The 21,106-nt window shown below is 37.5% G+C and overlaps 1 protein-coding gene across 1 annotated transcript in view; it reads right to left on the reverse strand.

The window, feature by feature from the left end:
* The window catches only part of sorl1 (sortilin-related receptor, L(DLR class) A repeats containing), a 91,317-nt gene extending 80,184 nt beyond the window's left edge, over positions 1-11,133 (reverse strand). Inside the window, exon 1 of the mRNA XM_083886153.1 lies at positions 10,804-11,133. Within this exon, the coding sequence (XP_083742279.1) occupies positions 10,804-11,124 (321 nt within the window). The 5' untranslated portion in view covers positions 11,125-11,133. The remainder of the gene's footprint in view (positions 1-10,803) is intronic.
* Positions 11,134-21,106: the final 9,973 nt, after the last annotated feature.

Consider the following 21,106-nt stretch of genomic DNA (forward strand, 5'->3'; position numbering starts at 1 on the left):
AACTCAGGGAGATCTATAGAAACTGACTAACTGTACACCTGGTGCTTCTGAAGCTCTTATACAATTTTGATGTTACTTTATTAGTTATGTTCATGAAGTCGTCACTGCTCAATGTTAAAAGAATGGATGGCTCAGCAGAGGAGGTTTCTTTTCAGCACTGTAACCAGGTTGACAGACTGTGTCAACCTGGCTACAGTGCTGAAAAGAAACCTGTGATTATTCTTATTTTCTTCAATTAAAGGAGAATAATACTGTAAATGTATATAATGAGTAAATAATTTTAAAAAAGGGAAACTTCTTATCATATGTCAGAAAAATATGGAGGGTGTGACTTGGGAAGTGGGTGGGTTTATTCACACAAACCAATTGATTCTAACAGCGAATTAAATGCAGAGCTAAGACAAGGTTGAAATCCCCTACAATTATGGTTTTATCTGTACTGACGATAAACGGTGACTTTCAGAACTGGTTTCTGTGATATCCAACTAGGATGGGAAAGACTAGGAATAAGGATTTCAAAAGATAAATAACCTACTTTGGGCTTGGAGTTGATTAAACGTCTGGTATTAAAAATGACTGCGACTCCACCTTCTCGGCCTGAGCTTCTGAGAACATGAGTGTTAATATGTGTGGGTGGTGTCGACTCATTTAAACATATTATTCATCATGTAACCAAGTTTCAGTTACACAGAATAAATCAATAGGATGCTCAGTAATTAGATCATTAATTAAAACTGATTTTGAGGAGAGTGGTCTTATATTAAACAGTCCACATTTAAAGTGATAATCTTGGAATCCATGTTGATTTTTTATTAAATTAGAATGTCTAACTCCTCTTCTGTTTATCATTGATTTATTTAATTTAGTAGGTCAAGGGACAGACAGTCAAGGGTTTTTCGGTGGTGACTGCCTGAAAAGAAGCACAGAGAAGCGTGTAAGACTGCAAATCTGCCTCCTGGTCTCAACTCTGGATTGTAATGGTGTTGCCTTTCTGACAAACTGCCACATTTCTAGATCAGAGAGCTTCTCCATCCAAAGTGGGACAGACATCGTCTCTCTTCATGAGATCCAGAAAGTTTGCCATTTATAAAGCTAATGCTGTTTTCTGGACACCAGCATTTCTACACACAAATTCAACATTTTCCGATTGGCGTAACAGGGTGTCATTATTGCCGACATGAATTTTACTGAATTTGCAATTGTCTTTGTCGCATGCTCTGGCCCCGGGACAACACTTAACTGTGGTCACTGGCGTCACTGTTTTCACACTCATGGTTAGGGTTACCCCCTAACCCTTAATGTTGGATTAGTGACAGTCAATTGTTGTTATGTCCGACTTAATAACCCTCTTCATCGATAGAGGCATTGTGACTGATAAAGTTTTGATAAATATTACCCAAATTCATAATTGACCTAATTTCCTTCAGTGGAACAGAGCAGCGCTTACTTCCAGCCTCCCCTCTCTTCTCCCCAGCGCTCCATTATTCAATAGCATGGGGGTATGTGTATCATGGCCAGGAGAGCTTTGGCGGCATAGCGCCGTCTCAAACAATGACATCATCTCTGCAGGACTGGCAGGCAGTGAGGACTGGCTGTGCTCTTGGCAGGTGCTGAGCAGTTTAGATGTGTGAGGAGTTTGCCTGTGCTCCTTAGCCATCATTGTAATATCCCGACTACAAGGAGTATGCATGACTGTCTGCCACTGTCTTCTGTTATTATGTGACAGTAAATTTAGGGTCTTGCAAGATTACCCCCTCAATAACAGAAAGAACGGTGTTAACACATATGACAAAAACAGATCAACTAAGTAGCATGTCTGTGTGCATTGAACTGGATGTTTACCAGGCTCTAATACAAGGCTGGTTACTGTGCTGAATGGATGCACTCTGTAGTAAATGATAACTTCTACAATGGTTACCCTAGGGCCACACGGTTGGTGTAGTCTGTTGACTTTGCAGCAAGAAGACCCAGGTTTGAGACCTGGTCGCATGTTTGAATATATAGATAGATAAATAATCTACAATGATTATTTTCCATTTAATTAAAAATTATTTTGAATGAATGCAGGTTGCCCTTTCATAGCATCCTCATGAATCCAACATAACAGCACTATGACTGAGAAACATTCTGGGGAATACACTACACGCTGTATTCAGCTTCTTTTTTTTTGAGGATGAATGAGAAATGAAGAGAGGTTGTTCCTTGTCAAAGGGAAAACTCTTAAAAGGTCTTGACAGCACAAATTCAACGGAGTAAAAAACTAATGAAGATGTTTCCATATTGGAGTGCTGTGCAACCACACACACACACACAGTTAGCTGTTGTACCTCCAGCCCAACTTCGGGGATTACAGTATGAGAGTGCAGCTTCTCAGAGATTGACAGTGCTGCAGACCTACTCCTCTCCTGTGGGTGATGTGGTCAGTAAGTTGGAGTTTACTTTCACTCTACCTGCACACACAATGTTTATGTTGACTCAGTCTGTGAGTGATGCTTTTGCACATCCCCAAATGGTGCCGAAATTAGAATTAGGATCTTTCCAAAGATCATAATGACAGCTGCTACACCAAAATCAGAGGAGAAAACATTGAGCATGAACATACCACATGTGCACTGTGTAGAAACCTTTTTTTTTTTCAGGTATAAGTATACAGAATAAGTACGCATTACAATGTACACAATTACAGAAACTAAGGAAATAAAATAAAAGTGAACATAAATCACAAAACAGTCTCCAAACACAAGTGGAGGAAGACAACAACGAACGCAAGCGAAAGAGGCTACTTTCAAAACGTCAATGATTTTGTGCCAGTGGCTAACAGTAGTGTTATACCCAAAAAATAATTGTCCCCCAAATCCAAGTCCATGGAGCTTTTTAGCATCATCCAGCACATTGTTCTGGCTTATCACCGTCCCGTCCCGTGGCTCTCATCAGGCGATAGCTTCAGATAAAATATTTGAAAACACACACTGTGTCCATGGTCCAAAAAGACATCAAAGCTTGATTTATCATAAAGGTTTTTGTGTTGCTATAAAATAAATTGTGAGGCAGTGACAACCCTCCAGTTCATATTGCAGTGGAAGCTTGTGGGAGCAGATACAGCGCATCCACAAAAACATTAAAGGTGAAGTAACTAGTTTATAGCACCATCTAGAGGAGAGGCTGAAATTTACAACAAAGAACTGCTCCTCTGCTCACCCCCTCCCTTCCCTGAGCGATACGGTATCCTCAGCCGGTCAAATGTCGTCCTTGTCATCTACCTCCGTGTCAGCAGATGAGGTTCGTGAGGTGAGGGAGAGGGCGAGCTACCGCGGCCGTAGCAGACGAAGCGGAGAGAGTGGAGGCGGGACTTCCGCTACAAGTAAAGAGACGCTTGATTTGTTCTCTCGCGTTTGTCCTTACAGGCTCCGATAGAAACATGGCGTCTCGCTGCTAACAGTGGCTATGCAACCGCGGCCCGCAACAATGTTATTTTACATGACTTTTTGAAACACTACGAAAATGAAACCAAAACTATTATACAGTGACTAGACAATGCAGGAGCACATAATATGTATAAAAAAGTGGATTTTGGGTTATATAAACCCATAAATACTACACATTGAAGTCCTTTTAAGCACAGCAATTCTTTGTTTATTTAAAAATAAACAAAGAATTGCTGTTTACTTAACACTATCATATCGGCAACGGTTTGTTGAAGTGTGGTTCTCATGAGATGAGTTTGAGCCAGAAACCAGCCTAAGACATGGAGGCTCACTCTCATTAAAAAATGGCTGCCAGCAAAGACACAAGGAAAAATAACAGCTTTTAGCCCACTTAACAAAAGCTCAACCTGAAAAAATACATGACTGATTACTTAAGAGTGTGCTTTGTTTAATATTTATGTTTTCAACTGGAAACTGAAGTTAATAAATAGCTCACTTTTTCAGCTTGTGAAGACACAGGAGATTATAGTACACAGCTGCTTTATTTGATACCACTGTGTCACTTGATCTATACACATCTTATTCTACAGACAAGAGAACATAATTTTTTTTCTCACAGTTCTGCACACATACCACACAGTAATCATTTTAAATGAGAATAATTGTGTAATAATTACCATTCCCTCTGATATCGTGAATCATATCACAATCGCAATTCCTGTCAAAATAATTGGGTTCAGCTCGGGGAGTGAGCACTTTACAATGTGAAATGACATTGCAGATGACAGCAGGTGTAGATCTCTGACTGAAATTCGTCTCCAGTGAGTGATATATTTTTCAGATTAAAATATTATCTAGATCTGCACTAAATTTGAGAAATCATAGGAATGTTTAAGAAATGTTAATGGAGGTGAAATTGCATGCAAAAGGGAATAACTGAGTGAAGCTGCTGACAGGCACAAACAGACAGGCCAGAAAAGATAACCTTGATGGACGTGACTTTAATAAAAGTAATTTTTTAAAGGTTGATCAATTGTGTCTTTACATTGAAATGCAACAAATTATGGTGTAAAAACAGTAGTATTTCTGAACATATACTGCTACATGCTGGACCAGTGTGGTTCTAGTTCTAGTTCTTGTATTGTGGCGTCTTATTGTTTATTTACACTACACACTGGAGCTAGTACATTATGACTAAGAGGGGTAATTATACCATTAGGGGACCAGAAATAGCATGGACACCGCCTGCAAACAACAACAGCAGCAGCAGCAGCAGGTGAAACAACGGCAGCAATGAGGATTTAAAGCTTTTCATTAGGATGTTCTTTTCCAGCAGAGAGCAGAGCCTCCTCATTACTCTCTCATATTTACACAGCGGAAACACCGTTAATAAGGTGAAAGGCAATCTCATTCTGCGCAACCAAGCGTGCTACATTTTAGGTCCACATCTTCCACATCCAACAAAATGACGGTGCAACACTTTCAATATAAGTAGCTCACGTCTGTTTTTGTACGATTTAAGTACACAGTCATTTTTGTATGCAAGGCCATAAAGCTATGTATTCCATTAAATAAACAACCACATGAATAAGATTCTGGGCCGATTTCGATAGCAATTGGTCAACAGCTGATGCTATTGGAGATGATGACTTCGTATTTGATGATAACTTTGATGGTAAAAATGTGGTTGTATGAGGTACTGACACATTATCATCTGACTTCATCGAGCATGACACTGTTTCTGTGAACCTGCCTCAGAGTGGGACACTCGCGCTCACTGTAACACGGCTGCCAGCAGGGACAGGAGGAAGAGATTACGGCCACCTCATAAAATCTGCACCTACATTTTAAGAATATCTTTGCTGCTTTATCTCAACATGCGCATTTTCCAACTGAAAATTTAAGTTAGTAAACCTCTCCAGCCCAAAAAGGCCATTTGAGTCAATTTGAATAAAGGATTTCAAACACCTAATTTACGAGACAATGTTTGCAGCAGTGGTTTTACATCTCCGGTACTGTGTGCTGTGATGTAAAATTGCTGTCTTGGGTAATTGGGTAAGCTGTCAATAAAGGCTAAAGATTTTATTTTAATCTTGCTTAGCAAAGTCTATATTATAAAAATGTAAATAACTCAAACAGCCAATCTAAAGCTGAACAATCCAGTTCAGTCTTTTAGCATTTTACATTAGGGCAGCAACAATTGTTCATTTAATCGATTATTATACAATTACTAAATTAATCATCAAATATTTTGATAATCAATTAATCAATGTTATTTCAATAATTAAAAGTTTTCAGATTTTTCAGCTTCTTAAATCTTAACCTTTAACACACCCTTAATAAACTGTATAAAATATATAAGTGAACCAGTAAAATGTCAACAATTTTCCTGAAGACTAGTGTTATTTAGTGAAGTTATCATGACAGCAGAGTTTTCACCACACTCTCAGCCTCAGCCAATCACGTGCCGCCTGCTTCTCTACTTCCTGTTGTTTGGCACAAACACAGCTTCAGGGAGGATCCATCCTACTTTCACTTCATGCACAGTGTGAGATGTGTCTACTTGATTTGAGTTCACCTGCTGCAAATAGGCCTTGCACAAGTGGAAATAAAAACAGGACAAATGGCTGCATTCCATTTCGCTTGAGAGCATCATTCTCAGTCTCCTGACACTGATCTTCCTGGCAACTACATGGAAGTTCCTCCTGAAGTTCCTAAGTCTTAAATTACCCTACCAGAAGTAGTACACCATAAAGGGAATAAAACAGAATGGAGTTCGATGTTTTATTTTGTGATATGAGACATCTAATACTCTATTTTAGACTGATATGGGTTTTTTTCAGGGTCGATAACGATTATTAGTCTTCAAGGAGGCCGATAAACGATATTTGGAGCCAATATTAATTTGCAGTAAAGGTGAAAATATTGGGGTCAGAATTTTGAATAATACAAACACCAACACTTAACTTTAACGTTTAAATGCCTTTAAGCATATGTTTATTAAACAGCTTTTCAGATTTGCAACATGTTAAAGGTTCTTTTTATCTTAGACAATAGACATCTTTGTTTTAACGTTCTCACAAATAGGCTCAGCAGCATGTAAAGTTTTTTCCAAAAATTTCAATATAACTGAAATATTATTTTATCGCTCACTTATCTTTGTTTTAAGTTCAGACAAAACGAAAGGTACAGGGAGTTCCCAGCATCTCTTATGAAGTTAAAGGTGCCATATGTAAGAATGCTGCCAAAAACGGTTACTACATCCATATTAGGAGGATTTTATGGCCAGTTGCTTTAGATTTATTACATAATGCACCTTTAACTGAAATTGTAATTAATTAAATAAATGAATAGATCTCTTATCGACCATCCGATTTAAAAACAGGCCGATGCCAGTGTGCGTCAAAAAGCCAAATATCGGCCCAGCCAATAATCGGTCTATCCCTACTCTATTTATCTGATCACTTAAATGTAAAATGACAGTATTAGGCATTAAAGTTTCCTCCTATGGCAGTAACTAAGTAAATAAAATGTATTGATTGGTTCATAATTAACAATAATAACTCTATTTATACTTTTTAATGTACTTTTAATTATAATTCCTTTGATTGATAATATGGATGTCCTCCTGTCTGTAGAGCAAAAACATTTTATTTGTCCAAAATGAATTAGCAAATCACAAAGGCTGCAATTTCAGACGCACAATATGAAGCACAACTGACCCAAGGTTTCTAGTCACTGTTAATGATTTTTACAAATTCATGTCATCAACAGAGTGGTTATTTATTTTATTAAATGAGTGGAGTCATTGTCAGTTTACTTTTCTATTCACTTTTAAATTTGTGGTGTTGTTATGTACAGTCAGGAGGAGGAGGAGGAGGATTTCTTCAACCAGCTCAGACAGGTCAAACTGACATTCTCATGAAAACACACCCCAACAACCAACATTGCTGCCATGGCACGGATAAGTGGTTTGTGCGTGTTCACGGCCGGTGTGTAAAAAAAAAAGGAAGGATTAAATACAGAGGTTGAATTCACTTTCACTAATTGGTGTGTGTGTGTCTGTGCCGTCGAGATTCTGGTTCTGTCAGCCTTCAGGCTGCAGCGCTCTGTGGTTCCACTGGTTTTCATGTAAAAGAGATGGAAGCAGCAGAGAAAGAAGCAGACACACCCTGAGCCTGCATGTGTGTTTACATTTGGGTAACTGTCTGTTGTTTACATTTCAAACACTGTTTTTGCTACACCTCATTGTTTAATGAAGCCACACACACAACGTCACGCCTATTTTTCCCCTTCAGGTCTAAAACTGATCTTATCCACGGCCTCTCTGAAGTTGGAAATGTAATGTAGCTGCAGAGAAGTTCAACAATCGCCGAGTGTGGGAGTGGAAGTCCTAAGATGAGGATGATCGCGTGTAAGCTTTAGAGCTTGTCAAAAAGAGCGTGCGTCTTCTACCTCTACCTCCACACCAAATCCTGCTTCAAAATGGTGATTCACTCCTTTCCCATTGTCACTAGAGGAGTTTGTCTTTCAGTTCATTTTCCCCAGTGAATCCTCTTTGATGTCACAAATGCACAGCGAACAACCACAGTGGGTCAGAAGTGGGAAGTGGAACACAGACAGAACAGAAAAAGGTATATGGAGACCAGTGATGATGTTACACTTTTTTTTTTGTTCAGATGTGCTAGTGCTCAACTCTACATAGGAGTATATTAGGGCCATTTTGAAGAACAACATGTAAGCTTTCCAGACTAAAGTTGTAACATTACCACTTTCGTTTCAGTTTTAGTGGTGTATGCACATGATGTGATGGATAATTCTGTCTGTGCCGCAATTAACTGCAATGCCATACAGCTTCAGTTTATCATAAGAATCAATATACCATACAGCACTGGCTCTCTGATGACGTCTCTGAGACACTGTGCTCACCAGAGATCCAGTTCTTCTGGGCTCAAAATCTTAATTATCAATGTATGTAATTATTGGTCCTTGAGAAACTAAAAACCACATTAGGCCACATTAGGCCAGCGCAATATATCATATTATATCTATAGCTTGACATGAGACAGATATGGTTTTAGATTTTGGACATTGTCATGCCATGATAAGGTAACTATGATGACTTTTCCTGGTTTAAAAGGCTGTTGATAATCATTTGAGAAATACACCAAATTTTGTAAATAAAATTGTATACATTGATTTAAAAAAACGCATGGAATTGACAAAATTATACACGTCTTTAATTTTAAGCCTTATTATTTGTGTAAAAGCAGAATTGGTCCTTATATATAGGCAATTAGATTAATTCAAACACGTAAATATCCTTCATTTAACATTATAACACCAAAAGAAACAGGTTTTATCTGAAATTAAAGGTATTTTAAGCATGCAATACAGATCATAAACAGCAGACGTTTTGAGTACTTTTACAGTGTATTGTCACACACACTTTTTAAAAGCGCAAATATCTCAAAATAAAACTTTTCATGAGTCCAGAGAAACAACCTGTGTGCAGCTTTATATTCCCATATGTCTCGTATATTGTGATATAGCCTCAAATATCTAGACATTATTTCTAAGCAAATCACCCAGCCCTACCTTTGAGCTTGACAGAGATATTGATACGATTAATATCATGGTACATTTCAATATCGATTGATATAAGTGTAATGTGATTGCCCAGCCCTACCTCCAAAGTAACCAGTCAACCACAACCAGCCATTTCCACCACCACAAAGTGGAGAGGATTTCACACAGATTCTTCCTTCGGAATAGACTCGGTTTCTTACACAATCTTTTCAAAGCCCTGATATTGATGCTAATGTGATGCTAATGTGGTGCTGATGTGCCAAAAGATGAAGTATTTCCTTATAAGTGAAGCCCATAGCAAGGAATAACTTCACAAGATGCTCCACATTCCTCATCTTGTTTACAACATTATTCTAAAAAGCTTAATTTTTTTTTCCTCTTCAGTTTGGCACAAATACTCCGTTGTACAACTGTGACTACTTGTGGCACCTTTAAAAAGGTACACTATGTAAGAAATGTATAGTATTAAGTCATAAAATGACCCTCACATGTCATCAGAGAAGAAAAACAAATGAAAATGAAAATTAAATACTGGCTTCACTGATAGTAATGGTGCAGCTATGATTAACAAGCTAAACTTCATTCACTTCCCACCCGCAAACTCTGTTTACGTTTTGGTTTGGTGTTCTGCTCTGTTGCACCACCCACACAAAACGCAGCTCACTTCAAAACCCAGAGTTGGAAGCAGAGTTGCTCAGACACAGTGAGCTGCAGCTATGGGTCTGATATCACAATACCAAAACTGTTAAGAACTTGCATATAGAAGAAGAAAAAAAAACAGTAGCTCTCATTTGACATCAGCAATACTGCCCTATTCCAGAATTAGAATTAGTCATTTTTGCAAACACACCAATTAGTGAATTTGTACTGTGCATTTAACCCATCCATTACACACCAGGAGTGAACACACACAAAAGCCAGGTGCAGGAGCAGTGGGCAACACTTATCTGCACCCTGGGCATTGAACTGGTGACCATCTGGTTATGAGCCCAATTCCTTTCCTCATGACCATGGGCTGCATTCTTCTAATTCTAATTCATTCTTCTCTCAGCTGGCATCAGTACCACTCTGCCCTCTTCTACTGAGAACAGCTAACCTACTGCAAAACACTTGTTTCATGGTGTTGGTCACTAACACACAAACAGAAAGAGAAAGCATTGCTTGTCAAGACACTGCATGTACTTCCATTGAGCTGGACTGCCTAACCAAAGTCTTACCCCTATCATTACCATAACCAATGAATGCCAATCCTTAACCTTAACCTAACCACAATTGAAATCCTTAATCATAACTTTTACCAGAGCCTCAGAAATGAGGTTCTGCCACATTAGGACCAGGTTTTTGTCCCCTAATAGGTCATGATAGGGTCACAAAACAAGTACTCACACACTTCCAGAATCTAAATTACGTTTTCTGGTAACTTCTATGGCTGTTCACGAAGAGTCACAGTCAGACTGCCACTAACCTGACTGACAGGGAAACCTATGGCGAGTGAGTGACCATTCATTTGAACTGTAACGTTCCTCAGCTACACCGAGAACATCAGGTGGAATGAAACGCGTTCTCCTCTGTTCACTGGGTTTGTGGCTTCGAGGCTGAACGAGCCACTTTTTTTCTCCATACACCAGTGAACACTGTCACATCAAGATACAAGACATGAAGGCACTTAAAAACAAAGGTGCATATGCTTGCGTAATTTTCCTCCAAAGACATCCTCAGCAGCTAAAGGCCAGTCTAAGGTGATGCACAGCACTACACCGGACAGTGTCGCGGGGATGCGTTACATTACCTGTCCGTACACATTGAGCACGGCAGAGTCGCCGGTGCTCCGACGGCTTCGATGCTGCGGGTAGGTACCGGAGTACGAGCCGCCTTCAGTGTTACTACGGTCGGCCACGGGCAGCGCTGGAGCCGCGGCGCCTCCTCCACCTCCGTCTGGAGAAACCTCATTAGCTTCTATAGTGAAAAAGCCTGTGTTTTGAGGCGGCATGTTGCGCGGCTCCGGTTGCAGACGAAGAGTCGACGAATTTATTCCAGGAAAGCCGAGGACGAGTATATAAAACGCACACCGAAGAGACGAAGGCATCCCGACCGCCTGTGATATCGCCATGTTTGTGTACGTTTGGCTGTAGGTTAGGTAAGACACAGAAGAGCTCCTTCTACAGGCAGCGATGCCCCCGCTGCTGCTGCTGCTGCTGCTGCGTTCACTGACCATGGGAATGTCGAGAAGGACGACACTTCATACAACACAACACAAGCATCTGATGTGTTTTACAAAGGCATACAGCAAGTCACCGTTAATCCACTGTCTGTGTTTTTATTTAATTAAGATACGAAGGGAGAACGGAGAAGGAACAATGATAAAAATACAAAGACTGTGTAAAAACAAAACACAAAAAAAAATCAGAAACACACAGCTGTTCGAAGCATGTTTTAACCTAAAAAGCCACATATCTATAAATATATCTATCCGCTTCATATGTATGACCAGCCCCAATAACAACAGATAAGATAAAAACACAGCTATTAAGCATGAGCAATATGCAAACTCAGTTGCATGATATGGTCACAAAGAATACTGCCTATTTTCAGATATTCCGATTTTATGATTCAAAATAGATAGCTTTTGCAACGGGATAAATATCTGCAAATCATGATGATTTTGTATTTTCTGGAGTCTGTTTACAAACAACACATTTGTCATCTAAAGGGCAGGAGTTTTTGGCCAGTGAATTTCTGCTGCAGTGCAGAGTGTCAACATTTTGCTGTTGTGTCACAAATTTTGTCTTCATTAAATACTTGCAATATCTTCCAATTTGGACTTTGCACTTGGCTATGATTATTTTGCAATTAATAGTAAAATATCATTCCGATACTCAGTATCAGCATTGTTATGGTAAAAACAAAAAATATTACATTCACATATATCATCAAATATTTATCTTACGAACAACAAATAAAAAATCTCCACACCTCAGTTTTAAAGGCATATACTGTAAATAGACATATCAATACAGTGAAATATCTTAATATATTGCTCCTCCATATTATATCGCTATTAGTATTGATTTTTTGAGCATATAAACATTAAACTTTTATGGATTAGCATAAAAAAGCTATTGAGGTTTCAGTCCACTAGATGGCGCCAAGTGCTCACTCTCAATCGAGCTGTTGTCTGACAATATGATTTCGCAAATAGTATAGTATTTTGCAATATCATGGTAATATCGTAATGTGACCTAAATATCATGATAATATTGAATCCTGACCTAAACATTGTGATAATTATAGTGACCTAAATATCGTGATATTGTATCATGACCTAAATATCGTGATAATGTCGTATCATGACCTAAATATTGTGATAATGTTGTATTGTGACCTAAACATTGTAATAATATCATATAGTGACCTAAATATTGAGATATCATATCGTGGGTTGAATATTGTGATAATGTCGTATCGTGACCTAAATATCATGATAAGTTCGTACCGTGAACTAAATATCGTGATCATTTTGTTTCTTGACCTAATTATCGTGATAATATCATAACATGACCTAAATACCATGATAATATCGTATCGTGACATGAATATCGTGATAATATGGTATCGCGACCTAAATATCGTGATTATATCGTATCGTGACATAAATATCGTGATAATATCGTATCATGGTTGATTTCCCACATGTATTAATTACGAGAATGTTTCTGTAGAGGTTTTTTTGTTGCACCCAAAAAAGATCCGAAACAAAAGTTATTGTTTCAAAATCACATCATCAAATGCTACAGTATAATATCAGTCAAACCAAACTAGCTGTTACTGTAATAATCTGCGGCACTGTTTTCTTTTTGTTTTGTTATCCAATGTTCTTAAGCTATTTTGATTAATCTAGGCATTAGATTAATTTTGATAAATCTAATGCCTAACTAATAACTGCACGGACTCTGTAATCTGTATTCTGATATATTTTAATCACGAGTAAAGGATAACTGACAAGGATCCACAGAGTCAGTATCTATTACAGCACTACTCGTGTGCAGTTATAGCTGACTGACAAATTAAGTATTTGATTAAATTTGTTGCAGTTTTGTTTGCCATTTGTTATTGTATAATGTTACCCTTGGGTAACATTTATGCGTTAAAATCACAGCCCTTTTTCACAAATGTTCCCTCCTGAATGGAAATCACTACCTATGTCATTTATCAACAATCACATTAACAATTGTGTTCTTATTATTGCCATTATTTTCATGAACCTTGAATTATATATCATCTTAATGCATGGATTTTTGCATCTTTGTTTTTATATTGTTGCTTTATGGTATCATTTGACAGATAAGCCACTTTACAGCCACTGTGCCGCAGCATTGATCTGCAGATAAACCTAACACTTTATCACCTTATACTTAGTTGTAATCTTCCTTTGTATTGATTTAATCCACTCAGACCATTGGGATTTGAAGACACTGAATGTCCACAACAGCCAGTTTATGTTACAAACAACTTTAATTTGTGCAACAACTAAAAAAAATCCATTGATTTGTTTCCTTAAAGACTGCTGCTATTCTTTCTTTGATGCCAAGGAACCAACAAACCAGAAATACTGATTCACTGTCACTACATTTTCTGTTGAAAAGAATCATATAGGCCTTATTTTAAAAATGATATGGAAAATGTTAATTAAATAATATGACACCTTGTTATCCAGAAAATTCTTATTTTTAAAACGATGTACTTGATGATAACATTATGTTATAGATTTGCCAGGTCTCTCTTCACATGCTCCCCATTTTTGTGTTATCATTTTTTAATGTGTTGTCTTGTTTCACAGTCTCTATTCACAGTTCACTCCCACTCTGTTTGCATCATTTACGCTAAGGACTTTACTGTTGAAACCATTTACATTCTCGTTAGAAATTCCTACAGTCATTTCAGAAATCTGCCATATCTTTCTTTTTGGATCAAATAGGTAATTCCATATCATACCAACTCTCACCATCATAACATATTTTTAGTATTTAGAAGTTGTTATGCTGTTCTGCTCTGTTTTATTTGTGTTTTAATAACACACATTAGGGGACTACACAACAAACCTTTATGGGTTGTTTTTGCTGCATTCTGCACATTTTGTTCTCCCATTTTTTTGTCCTCCAATATCTTTTTTCCCCATCTAATATAAACATATACAGTATATTAACATTACTTGTTCTGCCTCTTAAGTGCAATAATAAAATCAATACATCTTTGTCGTCCACAATGGGAGCACTTTATATTACAATACGACAACAAAATGGTAATAGTATGTGGTAAAGATGTGATTTTGTAATATTGTGATAATGCAATCATATGTCCTCATTGTTGTTTTCTAGTTATTACTGGTAATATTACTTCCATACTGCAAAGTTATTACTATACCAATGCTGTTCTATTAACATGTTACTGGAATGTCTGTAACAGTCAATAGTTTGTTTTTTAAATGGAATCTCTGGGAACACATTGGGAATTTAACAAAAAAACAAAACAACAAAAAGGAGACTTCCCCCCATTCACGCAACAGGCCTCTGGCGGTCTCTGTTGGTCATATTGGCAAGTGCAAGTGCGGAAGCACAAACAAACAGACAGACACACAGAGCCACCAAAAACTCCGTGGGGTGAAGAGTGAGGTAACAACAACAAACAACCTGCAGCTGTAAAGGTGTTAGTGTGATGATGTCAAACAGAAACAGATGTGATTCTCCTTCAAACACATTGGCTGAGATCAGGAGTGTGAAAACTAACTGTTTGTATCTCACTCTGCTCTGATTGAGATATTGAGAGTCACACAGTAAAGTAATTTACGTGTGTGAATTTTCTGCTTAAGTACATTCCAACACTGGATACAATTGTGCTCTGTTAACTAATCAACCAAAGTCACACATAACTCAATATATAGAAACCTATTTTCATGAAATTGTTATTTTTAATAGAACAAATAATGCAAAATTGACAAACAGGAATATCTGGGGAAAAAAAGGTGTTCATTCAAAATAAGTTTAAAAGAGTGATTAAAGGCTTTGCAAACTTCAATTCACATTTTATCTGGATGTTTGCCATTCTTTCAGATAATTTACACTGATGTATATGAAATAAGTTTTAAGAGGTTTTCTTTATCTTTTATTTTTTTTTTACAAAATAATAAAGCATCCCTTCCTGTAAATTAATCTTAATGCCACACAAGACGTCAAAGCAATATTCCCCAACAATCCAGAAGAATCTAACATCAATACATTTATAGAATGTCATACAATCATACAAAATACAATGTTGTTTTTAAAACTCATCTGCTCCTTTCATATTAACGCAATTTAACTATTGATTTTTTATTGCAAACATTGCTCACAACAGTCTCAAAAATTGCCGGCATTCCATTAAGAACACTCCGCGTCTTCTCTCGCAAAACGCCAGAATTTACGAGTGGCAGTGAATGCAGCACGTGACAGACTCGGTAATTGCACGCGCGTTGTTTTGACTTAATATAAAAATTCAATAAACACACACTCACTACAAATAAACTCATAGTTTATGTCCCTGTTCGCTCGCTACCGGGACACATGACACATTTAAGTTTTTGACGCGGAGATTGTGTGTCCTGTAAGTAAATGTCAGCAAACAATAGTATATAATATTTGCTAAATCACATTAAGTATTTTTGCTGTTAGCATACATGCTAACTAGCTCTAACGCCTCAGAGTTTGTGTTAGCTTTTTCTTTGCTAGTTAGCCCAAAGTAAACGACCAGTAAGGTTAACAGCAACGGGTGTATTTCTATTGACATGAGTGTCTAAAAACATTGTTTTAATAAATGTGGTTCAAATTACTTAGTAAGACATTAGTATAATAGTACATGTAGAATATATTAGCTAGTGACTACCAGCCAGATTTGCCTGTTTATTATTTTTGACACAAAAGAAGACCGGAGAGACAGATCATACGTGTTAATACATGTTTTGAAGAATTTATGAATCAATTGTTATTATTATAGAAAAAAGAATACTGGCACAACATATTATCCAAAAACACTGTGTTACACAGTGCATATTATTAATGGCCTTTAGCTCATTGTTGCATCTTCTGTACTTGCTAATCCTCAATGTTTTAAGCCACTTTTTCTTTTTCTTCTACTGAGTTGAATATTGTTATCTCTTGAATATTGCTATCTCTGAGAAGCATTGCATCACAATGGCAGAAGCAACACCAGAGGCAAGAAAGCATGTTCCACTGGTGCTAAAAAAGAAGGCAGTTCACAACAACAAAGGCCCCAAACAGACGACAGCCCAAGAGGTGAGAAAACACAAACACACACACACACACACACACACACACACACACACACACACACACACACACACACACACACACACACACACACACACAAAGTGCTTCAGTGTTCAACTCCAATTTTTGAAATTATGAAATGGATAAAAAGTGGTACAATATATTACATATACTGCTGATAGATAGATTGAATGATTCAGGTCAACCAGTCTTTTTCTTTTCAATAGATGGAATGTGCACCTGAAAATCACAATGAATCACCATTAAAAAAGAAAAGACCTCACACTGCACTGTCCTATTTGGAGTCATCAGATTTATTTGAGTCTATAGGTGCAGGTATGTAAACACCACTCTGTCACTATAAATACAGTAGTAAACTGCATATACTGCATATTTCTTTCACAACTGAACAAAAGTAAATTGCATCAAACCGAAGGCTTTCACACTGCTATAGTAAACAAAAGCAACATTTCACAGGAATTTAGAAAGGGATCTGTAAACTAAGCAGCAAGTTGTGAAACAGAAACAGGATGTTTGGCAAAGGTGGTCATCTTGTAAAATGAATAGTGTGAATGATAATTGACGCTGGTCAGTATTGGTTGCTCATCACTGCTTTGGGCCCTTCTTCCTGCAATATGATAATCAATACGCCAGGGCAAATATTGATATTTTAATTAACAAATGAAGGCGCTCTAAATTAAACAGTCCCTGCCAATATCACTAGCAGGGCGTCGCCAGTTGATGTCTCCTTGCGAATGAGGGAAACTTAGGCAGAACTTATCTGGCTGAAGAAGAGGGAGTTTACAGCGGGATAATGATGGAGAAAGCTACGTTAAGAGATGCTCCATCCATGTTCAATACATAGACTTTATGCACTCGTTTTCTATGTTATGAAAAAATAGAGAAATCCTGCACTTTTGACTTTTCATGGATGTCTTCTTCAGTTAGACAGATATGGTGATGTATTGCAATATGATTGTCTTATAATATTGATGACAGCATTATTGTGATATTATTGGTATTATGGACCATGTATCATATTGTGAGGTACCTTGTGATTCCCACCCCTATTCTTCACAAATTCTCCTGCCAGCTTCCTCGTGTAATATCTGTATAATGTTTGAGTGAGCTCATGGAGAACATAGCAAGAGAAACTGCAGATAATCCACAGCGAGTGACTGGGCGAGTGCTGTGTCTCTTAGATGCTTAAGCCAGGCTCTGACTCTTGGCGTGGATTCTCTGGAGATTCTCCTGCTGTTGTGGATACATCTGAAGCACAAGCTCTTTCATCACACGATCATCTCCAAAGAAATGTCTGGACCTCATTTTTTGGACATTATCTAGACTTCATGTCTGAAAATGGCTGTTGATAGTCTAAATTAATTAATCCTGCTTAATTTCTAATGGAGATATAACATCAAATGAGAACAAATTCTTTTATTTTTATTGTTGATGTAACATGTTTTCACCAGCACCAGTGATAGTCTCCATGTTCTTTGATTGGCTGGATGGATGCTTCTTGTTGTCTGCTCTGTGTTACAGATGCAAATAAAGATGTCAGCCTGCTGTTGTCACAGTTTGCTGAAGTGTTAAGGTGAGTCTTTAAGTTAGCAATTAAATTTAGGTTTCATTTGTTCTTTATTTGTTGGAACTCTTCTCTTAATTATCATTTATACTTATGCATTAGTCTGATGAGGTCTTTAGGGAAAACAGCTGAATTCATGCATGTTTAATTTTTTAATTCTTGGCGGTCGATAAATGTTTCAGCACTTCCTGCTGAGCAGAGGAGGTACTTATACAGAGACAGTCTGTTAAATACACGTGACTGTGCTCTTTACACTCCATGTGCCGAGAAGCAGCCAGGTGGTGGTGCGGCACCATAAACAGCATAAAAAAATCACTAAATCAAACATACACTTGCACAGGAACACTAAAATAAAGGTGTGTTCACTGCTGTCTCTTGCTGTTAGTTCTCATGTTCGGTGTCATGTTATAAACAGCGCACTCCTTTTCACCGTTAGATACAATTAGAGTCAATTAAATTAACATCAATTTTAGCTGACAAAACATAGGAGCTGCTGGTCCACGGCTGTCTGCATCAGTACGTTGTTACTTAGATGAATCATATGAAGGCTACTGGAGAAGCTGTCAAACAGCAAGTGGACGTGTTTATAAGACAAAGTACACTTAGGTGAGCTTTTGTTAAAGCTGCAGGGAACATGATTGCTAGAATAATAGCTGATTGTTGAGTTTCATTTGCAGGACATGTATTGCGCCTATAACAAATTAGCAGTTTCATTGAACATTGAAACGAATGAAACAAAATCCACTGCAGAGTAGAGCATTGTCCCGTGCTTCCCTTGCAGCATGGGACAATGAAGTGTTTAAAAATCATAATGACCTTAAAACTCTTACTATCTGCTCACCATTTTGAATAAACTTCCGGACAGATTATTTTCTGTGGATATTATAAAGTATCTGATTGCCCCTGTCCTCCCCCCTTTTTTTTGTTGTGAAGAACACGCTTTGATTATTATTTACTTTTAATTTCATTGGCATACACATATTCTAATAGTCCAAGCAGCCAGACTTTTTATTAGATCTCTAAGATCTCTAACTCTAACAGAAATCAACTCAAATATCTTGGGTGGTCACATATTGAGTTGTGAAAAAAATGATTTCATATTAATATTTATGTATTATAAATATTTAATGGAACCCTTACATTTTGTTATAATACAATAATAAAGAATAATAGCAGAGTTTTCGATAATTTGCACATTATGTACATAAAATCATAAGGGCTTTGTGACCAAGTGTAGTACTGTGGCGCCCTCCAGTGGGGGTCAGGCCTCTCTTTTGGGAGGCAATGTTTTGGCCTGTAAATGTTGCTTCTGCTAACACTGTGCACCAGCAACAGTAACTACAGCTTTGTCAGCATGTGATCCTCTGTACTGACCATTTTAATTGATTAAGAATTTTTTTTTTTTTTTTCACTGTTACCGAACATTGTTGTCCGTGTTTATGGTTTTGTTTCAGCGTGAGGGCTGCAGCAGACAAGGCACAGGTGAAGCAGATGGAGGGCATTTTGACCGAAGCTCGAAACCTGGAGTCTTTTCTAAAGGAGAAGAAAAACCATCTGAGGCAAACTTTGGCTCTGATTTCTGATAAACTGAAGGGTTAATCACGGCCTGTTCGCTACACAAGGAAGCAAGTTAGCAGCAGACCATTTAACTGAGGAATTATTTCTGGGTTTTTTTGTCTATAGTTTTTACTGTACATGTGACCTCTGCAGTTTGTGTTCTTCATATCTGAAATGCTCAAATATATATTCATAGATTGCTATCCTCCTTACAGTATGAGATTATTTTCATTAATAAAATAAATTAATATGCGTTCACTGTTGTGAGTGTATAGTTGGAGTAAATCTCAGTTAGATTGGGATGACAGTATTTATTCTTGTGAAAAATTGCCAAATGTATCATACTTAACATAATACATAATAAAATATTAACTATTTATTTAGCAACTGCAAACACACATGCTTATCAAGTGCTTTCATGGACAAAGCAAATTTGTACACAAAATGAAGGGAAGGTAGGGGCGTAGTAGCAAAAGAGAAAATAATTCTGACTGAAATGAACAAACAAACAAACCACAAAGGCAAAAATACAAATAATATCAAATGTCAAAAGTAACTAAAGCAAACTAATGCAAATAAATCAATACTGGTCCTAACTGAAGATCAGAAAAATTCTGTCATTAACTGCACGTTTGTCCTGAACCATGCTGTGCAGCATGTTTGTTTCTGCATGAGATTTATTTCCGTACAGAAGGACATCAGTGTGGCCTTGATGTGTCAGTGGGTTATATATCTGCATTAGCTAAGGTCATGTAGAGCGACTGTTGTTGGAACAACCGTAAAGACACCAGAGCTGAAGGATTCTCCTGAGGGAGCATTAACACTCTCCACTTAGTTAAAAGTGACAGAGATGAATGGCCTGGTGGAAAACTGCATGTCAACTTTGAATTGTGTCAGCAGTTTGTTATGTGTGTGACTGACTGCTTCAAACATGCTACGTTATTTATGGCTGTATCACTCCACAGTGTTGATTGTAACAAAAAGATGAAAATAGTACCCACAGTGTTTAAGATGCCTACAGCAATAAGTTATTGTAGCGTGTTTTTGCTTGACATGCAAAATATGAGTAGTAGTTAAGTAGCAATTTAAATCAATATTGAATATATATATATTATATACTTAAGACAAAAATAATAAAACACAAAACCCAAAGCAAAATTACTAAATTAAAATGTACTCATCTAATCCAACAAAAAATCTCAGTGTCTCAATAACTTGATCAATTTCAAAGTGTCGTCTTGGTCTCTTGATGTCACTACATAAGACAGTTGTTGTGATTTTTGCAGTTAATCACAGTTAATTGTTATTGAACAGAATATTATTCAAGAAGCATGTGCTTTCAAAGGTTTAGTGAAGGTTAACTTAAGTTCACCTGTAAAGGTTATATTGCATTTTATGTGCATTCTGAAATTGAATCCATCCATCCATCCATCATCTACCGCTTTATCCTCCACCAGAGGGTCGCGGGGGGTGCTGTGCCTATCTCAGCAGACATTGGGCGATAGGCGGGGTACACCCTGGACAGTTCGCCAGTCCATCACAGGGCCACATATAGAGACAAACAACCATTCACTCACACACTCACACCTACGGTCAATTTAGAGTGACCAATTCACCTAATCCCCATATCG

The sequence above is a fragment of the Microchirus variegatus genome, assembly GCF_963457635.1.
Source record: "Microchirus variegatus genome assembly, chromosome: 3".
Classification (NCBI taxonomy): Eukaryota; Metazoa; Chordata; class Actinopteri; order Pleuronectiformes; family Soleidae; genus Microchirus; species Microchirus variegatus.